This window comes from Penicillium lagena, assembly GCF_028827675.1.
Source record: "Penicillium lagena strain IBT 129212 chromosome Unknown utg000001l_segment0_segment0, whole genome shotgun sequence".
In the NCBI taxonomy this organism is placed as follows: Eukaryota; Fungi; Ascomycota; class Eurotiomycetes; order Eurotiales; family Aspergillaceae; genus Penicillium; species Penicillium lagena.
In genome coordinates this window covers 4308943-4322369 of record NW_026623222.1, presented here as the reverse complement: position 1 = coordinate 4322369, position 13427 = coordinate 4308943, and the positions used below count along the sequence as shown (strand labels likewise).

Below are 13427 nucleotides of genomic sequence, written 5' to 3'. Positions count from 1 at the left end.
TGATGAAGAGAAAAGAAGAAGAGGGGCAGGCGCGAGTGTTTATAACGTGTACAGTCACAGGGCTGACACCCCACATGGCCGCGAAGGCGCAGTTCGACTGAGCCACACTTGAAGCGTTGAGTGATTTTTATTCTTAGTTGCGGTAATAGTAATAATTATGTACGCCGCGCATAGTACATATAACACCGCCACTCTGTGTGGCGATGCTACGAGGACAACCCTATGTTCGCACCACTTGCTCAAACGAGTTCTGCTATTTTTGGCGATTCCGGATCGCGCGGCTACTCATCGGCGCTAACTACCGAGTAGACGTACGTACTCCGGGCTGGGCATTGCAATTATGGACCAGTTTTACAATGGTAATTTGTATCCCGCTGCCTATTACCGTAATGTTATTATTAACAAGCGAAACTCTGTCAACTAGTAACAGGGGTCTCATCTATAACCCACCATGCCCTAACACCAACCCGAGGATGACCAACTCACCCGATCAATAGTACGATTGTCATCCAGCCCAACTAAACTATACACTACAAATGCATCTGACCCGATCACGCCGATCGGAGATCACATCGTGCTACCCTACCCGCCAGCCCCACTGGCTAGTGGTCCCCTGCATGGCAGACCGACAAGAGCGACGGCGGCCCTGAAAGAACCGATATACAGACATATAAGTAAACCCAATCATGGCATAAAAGAGGTCGGATTTACCTGGAGCGATAACTATAAGTTGTTGGACTAGACTACAAAATGTGGTGGTTATTATTATTTGTCTGCCTCGGCCACGCTCACGCCCGCGCCATCGTCTATCTCATCCGACACGGCGAGAAACCCACCGATCCGACAGACCATGGCCTCACCATAGATGGCATCCGGCGCGCGGAGTGTCTGCGTCATGTCTTTGGCTCTGAGTCGGGCTATGAGATTGGACATATCATGGCGCCGAGGGTGAAATGGAGTATGTTTAGAACGAGTTCCCGCATTAACCAGGAAACACGACACAGTAGTCAAGTCACTACCAGTTGATCATGCCCAACTAACTTCTTCTTGCGGTAAAAGATGGCGCGCACAGACGTTCCTATGACACCGTCCTCCCGCTCGCACTCGATCTCGGTCTTGATATCGACACATCCTGTTCCCGGAACGATGTCGAGTGTGTCACGGAGACGGTTCTGTCCTATGACGGTCCTGGCAATATTTTGATCTCCTGGCGGCATGGACGAATGCGTGAAATTGAGATGTTGTTGGGTGTTCTGGAGCCGCCGAAGTATCCGTCAAATCGGTCAGCGATGTGTCTTTTTTTGCATTATGTTTCTGACAACTAGTAGATTCGACCTTATCTGGACGACGCCTTATCCCTATCACCATATCACGGATATTCGGGGCGAGGAGTGTCCCGGGTTGGATTTGGCGGCCAGACTAGTGGCGCAGGGTTGATGAGATGGTGGATAGTAAAGGGCATCGTGGAAAATTGACGTATTGCGGAGTCCTTGATCTCGCATCTCAGAAGCATTACATATAGGGGTTATCCAATTCAATTTCTAGCATGGGAACTATCACTTGACGCATACGCGGTTGACGCTGTGGGCGCAGATACTATATAACCATCTGCCAGTATGTTCGAGATGAGTTAACTGTATAGGAAGTGTATTTGTGAGACAAGTAAATGGATCACTACCAATCTATTCCTAACCGACCGACCGATTCTTTTCATTGATCATTCTCATCTACAACTTATACTTGGTGAGTATGTAAGCAGAAAAAAATGTTTGGCGGTGAGGCAGCCGAGCGGAGGCTTTTCCTCATCCCCCAAATTTTTCGAGACTCCCGTTCGCCAGCCACGCTTGTCCTTCACACTGTAGGAAAGATGGACGACATCGAGGTATGTACACCATACCCCCTGTGTTCGACTAGACTGACCTCCCCAGGAACGGCTGCGAAGCCACGCACAGGCCTTTGACGGCCTGCTGTCTTTGATCCCCGCCAAATACTACTACGGCGAGGACAATAATGTATGTCTCCCCTCCTTTTCTGGCCAATCTGATTCTTACTTTGTATTTCTCCAGGATCAATGGAAGCGCAAGAAGCAGACCAAGGAACAAGCCCGCGAAGCCAAGCGTGCAAAACTCGACCCCGAGTCCGCCAAAACGGCCAAAGACGTCATGGACGAGAACGCTCGAAAGCGCAAGAGAGAGGCTGGTGCACAAGACTCTGATTCCTCGGACGGAGAGCTTGGCTCGGAAGTACCCAAGGAAGGATTGAACCGTGGCAACGCAAAACCCAAGAAGCAGAAGCAGGCTGAAGATCCTGCGGCGGCGGCTAAGTCAGCGGCAGATGCAGAGGCCAGAAAAAAGGAGAGAGAGGAGAAAAAGGCTCAGAAGAAGGCTACTCAGAAGGAAAAGAAGAAGGCTAAGGAAACGGCCAAGAAGGAGAAGCAAAATCAGCGGGCTGAAAAGCCTGCCCCCGCTGAACCAGAGGAAGCCTCCGAGGCTGAAGATGATGATGAAGTCGGTGAAAATGTCGCTGCCGAGGAGGGATTCTCTTTCCAAATGGACCAGCCCTCATCTGCCTCCTCCTCGCCCAACTCCCCCGATGCCTCCAACCCCCAATCTGGCAGCTCGTCCATCTCATCCATTGTCCCCCCCACCAACTCCGAGTCAAAACCTCTCAAACCCACCCCGGAAGAGCTGAAGCAGCGTCTCCAAAAGCGCTTGGACGAACTGCGAGCCAAGCGGCACGCAGACGGATTGAACGGCAAGCCAGCCCGCAACCGCCAAGAGCTCATCGAGGCCCGGCGACAGAAAGCCGAACAGCGCAAACTACACAAGAAGGAGCTGCGGCAAAAGGCCAAGGAGGAGGAACAGCTCAAAAATGACGAAGCCATGGCACGGAGATTTTCGCCCGGCGGCTCGGGGTCGCTTCTTGCTTCTCCTCGCTCGCCCGTTGATTCCGTAGGGTCGGCGTCCAACAATTTCTCCTTTGGCCGCGTTGTTTTCACGGATGGTCAGCTTGTCGACTCGTCATTGTCTGGCGTGAGCGACAAGCCCACCCAGCGCGGTGCCAAGGACGCCGCCGCGCAACTCAAGGTCGCCGAAGCGAAGAAGGCCCGTCTGGCCGAGATGGACCCGGAGAGGCGCGCCGATATCGAAGAGAAAGACCGCTGGTTGAATGCCAAGAAGCGTGCACACGGCGAGCGCGTCCGTGACGACACTTCTCTGCTGAAGAAGGCGCTCAAGCGCAAGGAGTCCGCGAAGAAGAAGTCCGAGCGGGAGTGGAGGGAGCGTATTGACACCGTTGCCCGGGCCAAGGACCATAAGCAAACCAAGCGTGAAGAGAACCTGCGCAAGCGGCGAGAGGAGAAGGGCAACAAGGGCAGCAAGGGGAAGAAGGCTGCTGCTGGGGGCAAGAAGAAGGCCCGACCTGGGTTTGAGGGCAGTTTCAAGGCCAAGACGGGTGGGAAGAAGAAATGAGGAAGTGAGCTGAGCAAAAAAAAAAGTGATTTTTGATGGAGACGAGACGAAGATATCCGTTCTTGGTGTCTGGTGTTTTATATTGCGCTGTTTCGACGGCATCTTGTTTCTATCATGCATAGGTAGCGATTTGGTTCTTCTGTGAATATGATTATGTTCTACAATATAATTGTTTTGCAACAGTATCAATATATCAGATTTTTTCTTGATTGTAACCTTGTAAGGTGCTAGTCCGGGACATAGGAAAAGTAACGACAACAGGAGACTCGAACAAAAACTTCTTTCGAGATCAAGTACAGGAGACAGACGGGGGCACTTTATATACAGGATGTGTGTTTGGGGGGGGGGATATTGTTCTTTTGGCAGAGTGTGTAGCCACCAAGACCAGGGATTTATCGGTAGGGAGCATCGGCACGAGCAGCAGCCGCAATCTCAGGCTCCCACTTGTCACCGTTGGCCAGCAGCTTCTCCTTGTTGTACAGCAGTTCCTCACGGGTCTCGGTAGCGTATTCAGCATTGGAGGCTAGGAAGCAGTTAGTTTGATGTCCTGTTTGTCTGATATCCCGAGGATTTGAAAACACTCACTCTCGACAATGGCGTCCACGGGGCAGCTCTCCTGGCAGTAACCGCAGTAGATGCATTTGGTCATGTCAATATCATAACGGGTGGTGCGGCGACTTCCATCCTCGCGCTCCTCGGCCTCAATGGTGATCGCCTGGGCCGGGCAGATAGCCTCGCAGAGCTTGCAGGCGATGCAGCGCTCCTCGCCGGTGGGGTAGCGGCGCAGGGCGTGTTCACCACGGAAGCGGGGGGAGATGGGGCCCTTTTCGAAGGGATAGAAGATGGTGTACCTGAATTGGATTGACATGGTGAGAATGGTGGGCTCGTAAATTTCGCAATTTCGGTCCAGGGTCGACGACTTACGGCGGGCGGAAAAACTGCTCCAGCACGACGTACATGCCGCGGAAGATCTCGGCCATCAGGAAGTACTTGCTGGCCTTGTCGAGCGACGACTCGCCACTTTGGTCCCATCGCTTGGGCGGGGGCAGACGAAAGCCCGCTGGGGGAGGGCCAGCGGGCGTGGCAGCGCGGGCGGCTGAGGTGGAAAAGGATGCTGAGGAGATGATGAACGGGGTACGGCGGACAGCAACCAGCCGGGAGACCGACATGGAGGCCATGATGGGCGACAATGGGGGGGTCTGGAGGAGGTGGTTGAGGATGTGTGCTGCGAGGAGTGGCAGGAGTGGAAGAGGTGTTGGTCGTGAGTAAGCAGGTCATTCGGAAGAGTTGGGTGCTGATTGGCTGTAACAGGATTTTGCTTCCCGAACACCACCGACTGGCGACTTGCTCTCCTTTGTTACGCATTTTCTAACTCACCGCACCTCGTCCATCCCCCCCTCCCATCATCATGTTCCGCTCTGCCATTGTGCGCTCCCTGCGGGCCTCGGTGCCTCGTGCTATCCGCCCATCCACCCCCTTCGTCCGCAGCTCGCCCGTCGTCGCGCGTGCGCAATTCCAGCCCTGTGCTGTCTCCCAGGCCATCCGCTTCTACTCTGCTCCCGCCGGTCTGGACCAGAAGGAGGTCGAGGGCCGGATAGTGAACCTGTTGAAGAACTTTGACAAGGTGCGTGATGGCGCGTTATGACACAATTGTGAAGTCCATGCTGATGAGAATGTTAATCCAGGTCACCGATGCCAGCAAGGTCAGTCTTGGATTGCTCTCTGCTCGACCCGACCCGAATCCCAACTAATACCCGGCAGATCAACGGCGCCTCGCACTTCTCGAACGACCTCGGTCTGGACAGCCTGGATACCGTCGAGGTGGTGATGGCTATTGAGGAGGTATGTGTGGCGGTTTCCCTCGGAGAAGGCAATGGCGGTATATCTGACACTGCAGCAGGAGTTCAGCATTGAGATCCCCGACAAGGAGGCGGATCAGATCCTCAGTGGTATGTGCAACAGCCTGCGAGACAGGAAAAACCATCGCTGACCCCAGAACAGTGGACAAGGCAGTCGAGTACATCCTTGCCCAGCCCGACGGTATGTTTTTCCCCCGTCTCTCCCCTTCTGCTTCTTTGGCTCTCCGTTGCTAATGGGTCTCTAGCCCACTAATTGACTAGATGCCGGGTTGGGAGGATCGAATAGAACGGTCTGAATGTATTCGGAATCCATGTGGTTTTTTGGTCCTTTCTCTATCGTGTATATCAATCCCTGAATGCTTTCTACTCTAAACCTGTAGTTTTTGCCCCTATAAATTGTGTAGTGAATCACTCTGATGGTCGTCGCTCATATTGGGTCGGGCTCAGCACTGAACCAAAGACCACCTAAGAATCCCGAAGCGGACCCGACTTGTCAACTGCAACATTTCTTTTACTCTTTCCACCCACGCCCTTGTATCCCCCACCAACCATTCCGTCGTCTACCTATCCCCCTCCCTATTACAGTCGATCGGTTGACTACACCATAGTCCCTCGGTCGGGCACGCGGCCTTTGGATCTTCCCGCCCCTGACACCGAAAAAGTCCCACTTCCGCAACTTCTGATCTTCTTCCCCCCCCCCCAACCCAAACTCAACCCAACACACTTTTCTGCTAGCTCACAACCACCCCTAAATGTCCGCAGCCGGGGGCTTGACTCGCCGACGAGGTGGCGGTCGCGCTGGCGAAGAGCAGGATGAGAGCCGCGTGTCGTCGCCGGTCTCGCGGAACGGCTCTGCAATGGACAATCGAGGCCCAGAAACATCCTTCACCAACACGGAGAACGGCCACAAGATCGCATTCGACCCGCGCGACCTCAGCGAAACCGCCGAGCGGAGCAAGCAACCAAAATTGACGCTCATGGAGGAGGTGCTGCTGCTGGGACTGAAGGATAAACAGGTGGGTGATGACGAATTTGGTCGAACCCGGCTGGTGGACTAATGGCGCAACAATAGGGATACCTCTCATTTTGGAACGAGAACATCTCCTATGCCCTGCGAGGGTGCATTGTCGTCGAGCTTGCCCTCCGCGGTCGGATAAGCATGCAGAAGGACTCGTCGCGGCGCCGCTTCCCCCTGGCCGACCGCGTGATCGAGGTCATCGACGACACATTGACGGGCGAGGTCTTGCTGGACGAGACGCTGAAGATGATGAAGTCGAGCGAGAAGATGAGCGTGAATACGTGGATCGATCTCTTGAGCGGTAAATGATTTCGCGTGTCTTGTCTCGGGGCACAAACTGATCCTTTCTTTCTTGGCAGGGGAAACATGGAATCTCATGAAAATCGGGTATCAACTCAAGCAGGTGCGCGAGCGCTTGGCCAAAGGTCTCGTCGACAAAGGGATCCTGCGCACCGAAAAACGCAACTTCCTCCTCTTTGACATGGCTACCCACCCCGTGGCCGACGGCGGCGCCAAGGACGACATCCACCGCCGTGTCCGTAACATCTGCAGCAACCGCACCGTCATCATCCCACCCACCACCTGGCTCCCTGAGGATTCCGAGTACCGGTACCTGCGCACGGTGACCATGGTTTGTGCGGCGTATGCGGCCAACGTCTTGGAGAATGCGTTGGTGACAATGAGCCACGAGGCGCGCGAGCGGGCCTTTGCCCAGGTGGATGAACTGCTAGCCGAGTACTCGCAATGGCCGTTTGGGCGACGGGCGGGCGGCTCGCAGGCTATTGGGGCGAACCTGGCCTCGATGATCAATGAGGAGATCAACCGGAACAAGGATAGAGAGCTCCAGATGGAGGTACGTTTGTCCTGTCTCTATCTTAGACACAGAGAGAGAAAATGGCCATTTACTAATTCCTATCTAGATTGTCGCGGCATGCTTGAGCGTTTTCACCAGACTCGATTCCTTACTTTGAACCGGGGTGTACCGTAATTCTTTTTTTATATCTTCACTTCTTTCTGTTCGCTCATGTAGTTTCTGTTGTCAAGCGGGCGGACTCTTTTTGTAAGGTCAAAATGTCACGGGTCTTTTTATCCTTTTCATTCATTCCAGTATCAAAATCTTCAGTTGACACGCACCACCATCATGCCTCCCCGTCGACTGCCTGCCGTGCCCGCCGCACCAGAGGCCAACAAGTCCGCCGAATTGACCAAATCCACCACCGTCTCCGGCACACCACGCACTTTCCCTTCCTCAATCAACCCGCCAATGCGCATTATCGCCGCGCCATCCGGAGAAACAGCTACAAACTTACTACGCAACCCCCGATCCGGAGGAACGGCCTGTTGCGCGGGCCGCGAGTCCACCGCCGTCAAGACAGCGCCATAGTTCCGCACCACGGCCGCCTCGTGCGCCTGCCGGTACACTTCGCCGCCGGCACAGTCCAGCACAACATCAACAGCCTCCCAGCGTCGCCGCCGAAACGTCCCCGCCAGATCGCACTCGTTGCGCTCAGGCAGGTGCGGGATCATAAGCACCTCGTCGACATCCCACTCGCGCCGCACAATGTCCGCTTCTGCCGCTGTGCAGCTGACGCAAATCCAAGGCCGCACGGGGAATAGCTTGTCTGTCCGCAGTAGCTGCACCGCTATCCGGCCGACCTCGCAATCCCGCGCGTTGGTGACCAGCACCCGCAACGGCGGCACTTTCTTCTTGCCATTCCCATTGCCATTGCCATTCGGTTTCTTCTCATTCCCATTGCCGTGATTGCTATTCCCCTTCTTATCATGACTGGTCCCGTTCGCCGTGGCATCGGGGTTTAGTCCCGCATACCGGAAGAGAGCCTGCCACGCCGTGAGCGCCGGCAACGCCACAGCGGCTGCTTCAGAGGCGCTGATATTCCCGGGCTTAAAGGCCAACTCGTCCTCGGTGGCGAGCGCATAGTCCGCCGCGCCGCCGTCGCGTATGTAACTAATCAGTCCGAAGACGACGTCGCCGATCTTGAACCGCGAACCGGATTGCTGCTCGTGGTCTGCGGCGGGCGTGCTAATTACCGTTCCGCAGAGCGAATGTAGTGGGATTTGCGGCGTGGTCTTGATGGGATTAAGCGTTCGGGCGAGCCGCAGCTCGTCGTGGCAGAATGCCGCTGTTTGGATCTTCAGCAGATATTGGTGTGCTGATGGTTGGGGCGTTGGGAACTCTGTGTCGATGACTAGGCTGTCTGGGCCAGTGAGGAGGGCTTTGCCGGGCTCCTCGGCCGCTGTCGCGGGTGTTGGGAGGTGGAGGGTGTAGTACAGAGCGCGCATGGAAGGCGGGATGAAAGTTTGCTCGTTCATGGTTGCTGAGGCGAGCTTGGCTGGTTTCATTTTGATATACGGCTGCTCTAATGATTGCTTGTTCGGTACTTCTTCATTAATTAAGCTATAGGGCGAAGTATATACATACATGTCTCAGAAATATGCCCTAATTCTGACGTATGGCGATTATCTCAGCATTGCCTCAATAGAACTATATACCACCCGGGGCAAGTATGCCCCAAGTAAATAAACACCTTCCTTTCTACAACAACAAAAAATCGACTACAAAACCTGATCCTCCATACCCAACCCATCCACAAAATCATACAAATTCTTCGGATCCTCAAACAACGTCCAAATGTGCCTCGGAACACCCTTAAACGCCTCCTCAAACCTCTCGGCCTTGTTCTTCTCCTCCATCCCATGCACATCAGTCACCTTACGAATGATAATCGCATGCACCCAGTCGGGATACTTCCGATACATATCCCCATAGGCCTCAGGATCCTTCTGCGTCGAATCGCCAATACAAAGCACCCTCCGGTGCGGGAACCAGCGCCGGATCTTCTCCATCCGATCTACCTTGTACTCGTGCGTCTTCTCCGTGAACGACTTGATCAGCCCGCTGAGGTCGAGCCATGAGTAGTCACGCAGCACCAGCGTGCCTGCGCAGTACGTGCTCTGCAGGAAGCTGTGCAGGAATGGGTATAGGTTGTAAGGGGACGCGCTGACGTAGAACCAGGTCGGGTTGAGCTCGGCGTGAACGTGCTTGTAGAATTCCGGCATGCCCGGCGTGGGCTGTGGGTCATCGACGAAGGTCGTGCGTAGGATCCCCGTTGGCTCGGGTGTCTGGGTGACTTTGATCGTGTCGTCGATGTCGGAAATCACTAGCCAGCCTTCCGGCGCGGCGAAGAGCGTGTTCGCGGACATCTTCATGCTAAACCCCTGGACCTGCGGCCGCACGCTCATTCCATCCGATATACCTTCGCCGGGCAGATTGACCGTCTGGCTGATAATCCCGTTGCGATCCGAGGGACCAAGCGCATGCGTCTGCTCCGATTCAAGCAGCGTCACTGTCCTTGCCGGGGAAACGGGGTCAAGGAACGGCCGCACGCGCTCCTCGATGCGTTTCCGGGCCACATTGTCGCCGCCCACTTCGCCATCAATCCCAACCTGGTCTGCTATGTTCGCAACGAACTTGCCAATATCATCGCGGCCTTCTTTCTCAAAGATGCAGGCAACCACCTCGGCCTGCCACTGTCCGTCGCCGTTCTGGTATGCGGTGTTGTCGAATAGCCAGACGGAGTTCTTGGTGGCATCTGCAGGCTGCGCGAGCGGGTTCTTCGCGCCGAGGATGGAGGTGAAGAAGTTTCGGAAGCCCGAGGAGCCCCGCCGTTCTAGCGGGGGCGGCGAGGTTGGGGTGGTGGACTCAGCGGGCTCTTCTTGGCTCGAGGGTTGTTTGGTTGAAATTTTGGTGGGGGAGGCCATGGTTTGTACCAACTCTGTCAATGAAAGTGGTCAAAAGAAAAAGGTGCATAATAGCTCCGAGGCACAGGAAGTAACTAACATAACCCACATGTAAGACTAGTTCGTCGGTCAGGGGCGGGAGCGACGCTGATCATATAGATAGCCCCCGTTCGTGAGTTGGTTGACTTCGTTAGGGTATCTCCTACGTACTTCGGACCATTCACTCTTATTTGAACACATTATGGCTGTGTCGTCGGTGTTCGTATAGTGCCAGCACCCCCTGTCCATTTATGTGTCATGCGTATACTATCTGTCTGATCGACTGGGGCGCCTGCATCTCATCAGTTGACGGTCCGTCAGTCAGTCAGTGAACGGATGGCAACTGATAACTGACAATCTACCGCTATCGCCACAACTATGTACCAACCAACACTATACGGAAGTTCCAGGGCCATCTCATGTGAAGCCATCTATGATCTTGCCCTAACAGTAAATTATCTGCCAAGTCCAAGGGTCAGTTGAGCTCTATTTTCTTTCTAGAATGACGGCGGTGTGGCTCAATGGTAGAGCATTTCTCTCCTAAGGAAAAGGCTGAGGGTTCGAGTCCCTTCACCGTCGAGCTAGGCGTTTACGCAGCGCCGTAGTGATTTTTTTGTCTTCAAATTTTTGCATATAACAGAGGGGAGGTTTTTTTTGTGGGCTAAATGGCACTGTAGGTGGACGTCTGATCTGATTGAAGGAGGGTGTGGCGTTTATCAGTTGACTGGGTCAAGTGGACTTCCATTCTTCTCGCTGAGAATGGTATACTTGGCAGCAGGGCTGGGAAATTGCAGGTGTGCCTCGTGGGGTCTTCCAAGTCTTTTTCAGCTCGTATCTGAGTACTATGCAAGTAGATGAGATGAAATTCAGGTTCTCCTTCCATGTTTTTAGCTAGTTCCTGCTCCTACTAAATAAAATATACTAACCCCAAGATCTGGCAAAAAAAAAAAGTAGTAGATCATGCAAAATGCTATGCCATCCTCTCCCCATTCCATCCGTCAGACAAAAAATCAGGTCTTGCCCTGGGTATCCTTAAGCGAGACAATCTGATTCAAGACAATATTATCGGGCGTCGACTCGCGATCAACCGCAAAGTACGCAACGCGCATACCCTGAAAGCGGATCGAGTGCTGGTTCAGTCCCAGATCAACGGTCCCGGCATTCTTCTCCTCCTTCGGCCAAGGCGCCGAGGCAGAGATATCCCGGAACCCAATCTCGATGCAGGCATCCTTGTAGATCTGCTCGGAGCCCGGGTTGATATCAGCCAGGAAGCCGTCTGGGTGCGCAGAAGGATCCTCGGACTTGAAGAGTCGGTTGAAGGTGCGGATCTCGGCGCGCAGCGGGCTGTTATGCGCGGGGGACTCGCCGACCCAGTGGATGAAGGATTTGCCCTTCTTGGGCGCAGCGCCTTCTTCGGGTTTCTCGTATTTGGCGTATACGCAGGTGACGGTACCCGTGGTAGGGTCCTTGTCGAAGGAGGTTGCGGTGATAGGGTAAGGCACTCGCAATAGACCGACGGTTTTCCCGGGCGCGAGACGGAAGTAGTCGGGTGAGTCGACCTCGCGGAAGTCGGAGCGTTCGATATAGATCGTCTTTGTGAAGGGGACGTTGTGTGTGCCAAAGGAGGGCTCCTTAGAGAAGGGAACGTCCACCAACTCGACGTGGTCGTCGGCCAGGCCGTCGATGACCACCTTGAGGGGTTCCAGGACGACCATGAGCCGTGGCACGGTGGTCTCCAGGTACTGGCGCACGACCTGGTCGAACTTGGCCACTTGGACGTTGGTCACGGCCTTGGTGACACCGAGGTCATTGACAAACGCCAGGATTGCGCCCGGGGGCACACCGCGACGGCGGAGTGCGATGAGCGTATACAAGCGGGGATCATCCCAGTCGCGAACATGACCCTCCTTGACGAGCTGAAGAATCTTGCGCTTGGAGAGCACGGTGCCCGTAATGTTGAGTCGACCATACTCGCGCTGCATCGGTCGGTACACCTCCAGCTTGTCGCAGAGCCACTCGTACGAGACACGGGAGAGCTCGAACTCCGTCGTGCACAGCGAGTGCGAGATCTCTTCAATGCTATCGCACAGACAGTGCGCGAAGTCGTAGGTCGGGTAAACCTTCCATTTCCCTCCTGTCCGGTGGTGCTGCTTCTCCTCGCTGTCCATGATGCGCCACGCGAACAGATCCCACATCTGTGGGTTCGGATCCTCAAGATCCTGCTTCATGCGCAGTGCCGCCTCACCCGCCTTGTATTTTCCATCCCGCATCGCCCGAAACTCCGCGAGAGACTCGTCGACCGGCCGCGAGCGGTGGCTACATGCGTAGCGCTCCCCGCCTCGCTGGCCGTCCGCGCCCTCGCCGCGCTGAGCTTTGATCTCAGCCTTGGTGCAATGGCACACGTAGGCTCCGTCGCGCTTGATCAGATCCTCCGCGAGCTCGTAGAGCCGGTCGAAGTTATCGCTGGCGCATGTCTCCCGCACGGGCGTGAAGCCCAGCCAGGTCACGATGTCGCGGATGGCGTTGTAGAATCGCTCGTCCTCGCCTTCCGGGTTGGTATCGTCAAAGCGTAAGATACACTCGCCACCGTGGTGTTTCGCGAAGCCGAAGTTGATCGCGATGGCCTTACTGTGGCCGATGTGGAGGAATCCGTTGGGCTCAGGCGGGAACCGGGTGCGAATCTTGGTGACGGTCTCCGACAGGGGCTTCTCCTGGTAGACATCGGACAAAAAGCCTATCTTGAACATGGCATCCGGGTCGCGAGGTGCAACGGGCTCGTTGGCCGCCTTTTTGGGCTTGGGTTGGCTCTCCTTGGGTTTGGGGTTCGCTTTCCTCGCTGCCTTTTCCCTCTCTTTCTGCTCCTTCTTCAGTTTGCTTTTGGAGATGGTCTCCGAGGCCTCCTTGGGCCGCTCGGGCAGCTCAGTGGGCTTTCCTGGGTCCATGGTGACGGAACAAGGCCAACTAACAGCAGAGAGAAAAAAGAGCAAGGAAGGAACTAGTGGCGGGGTGTGTTCGAAGATAGTAGAAAAGATAGCAGATGGGCTTATCAGTTGTTCGCTTAGTGGGTGAGTCAGAACCCCACGTGACCGAGATAGATCTATACAAAACATACAGGAGAGTCATGGTTTAATTTTGACGGAGGTATGGTAAGAATTGCACAGACAGAAATACAATGCGCCAAAGTCCATCCAGAGCCAGAAATTCACACCAACAAGCAATCGATATAAGGAACAGATGGTAGTCACCATGATATGTGCACCGGAGAAGACGGTTGGAGTCATC

At 54.7% G+C, this 13427-nt stretch overlaps 7 protein-coding genes across 7 annotated transcripts; 3 read left to right on the top strand and 4 right to left on the bottom strand.

Annotated features, from left to right (window-relative positions):
• Positions 1-750: 750 nt before the first annotated feature.
• N7510_001903 (putative 60S ribosome biogenesis protein Rrp14) lies at positions 751-3470 on the top strand (the record flags this gene model as incomplete). Its single annotated transcript, XM_056973830.1, has 4 exons — positions 751-958; positions 1060-1282; positions 1326-1422; positions 1929-3470. The coding sequence occupies 4 exons, from the start codon at positions 751-753 to the stop codon at positions 3468-3470; spliced, it is 2070 nt and encodes a 689-aa protein (XP_056838947.1).
• A 392-nt stretch (positions 3471-3862) lies between these two features.
• N7510_001902 (NuoI/complex I 23 kDa subunit family protein) lies at positions 3863-4648 on the bottom strand (the record flags this gene model as incomplete). Its single annotated transcript, XM_056973829.1, has 3 exons — positions 3863-3993; positions 4056-4321; positions 4395-4648. 3 exons carry the CDS (start codon positions 4646-4648, stop codon positions 3863-3865), a joined length of 651 nt encoding a protein of 216 aa, XP_056838946.1.
• Positions 4649-4878: 230 nt separating this feature from the next.
• On the top strand, positions 4879-5582 carry acpA (acyl carrier protein; the record flags this gene model as incomplete). The annotated part of the gene is made up of 6 exons (XM_056973828.1): positions 4879-5094; positions 5156-5173; positions 5232-5312; positions 5371-5419; positions 5472-5510; positions 5575-5582. The coding sequence occupies 6 exons, from the start codon at positions 4879-4881 to the stop codon at positions 5580-5582; spliced, it is 411 nt and encodes a 136-aa protein (XP_056838945.1).
• A 499-nt stretch (positions 5583-6081) lies between these two features.
• N7510_001900 (GOLPH3/VPS74 family protein) lies at positions 6082-7318 on the top strand (the record flags this gene model as incomplete). Its single annotated transcript, XM_056973827.1, has 4 exons — positions 6082-6345; positions 6402-6648; positions 6707-7200; positions 7268-7318. 4 exons carry the CDS (start codon positions 6082-6084, stop codon positions 7316-7318), a joined length of 1056 nt encoding a protein of 351 aa, XP_056838944.1.
• Positions 7319-7466: 148 nt separating this feature from the next.
• On the bottom strand, positions 7467-8708 carry N7510_001899 (NADP-dependent oxidoreductase; the record flags this gene model as incomplete). The annotated part of the gene is made up of 1 exon (XM_056973826.1): positions 7467-8708. The coding sequence occupies one exon, from the start codon at positions 8706-8708 to the stop codon at positions 7467-7469; it is 1242 nt and encodes a 413-aa protein (XP_056838943.1).
• A 213-nt stretch (positions 8709-8921) lies between these two features.
• Positions 8922-10127, bottom strand: N7510_001898 (phosphatidate phosphatase App1 family protein; the record flags this gene model as incomplete). Its single annotated transcript, XM_056973825.1, has 1 exon — positions 8922-10127. The coding sequence occupies one exon, from the start codon at positions 10125-10127 to the stop codon at positions 8922-8924; it is 1206 nt and encodes a 401-aa protein (XP_056838942.1).
• Positions 10128-11155: 1028 nt separating this feature from the next.
• N7510_001897 (glutamine--tRNA ligase) lies at positions 11156-13087 on the bottom strand (the record flags this gene model as incomplete). Its single annotated transcript, XM_056973824.1, has 1 exon — positions 11156-13087. One exon carries the CDS (start codon positions 13085-13087, stop codon positions 11156-11158), a length of 1932 nt encoding a protein of 643 aa, XP_056838941.1.
• Between the last annotated feature and the right edge of the window lie 340 nt (positions 13088-13427).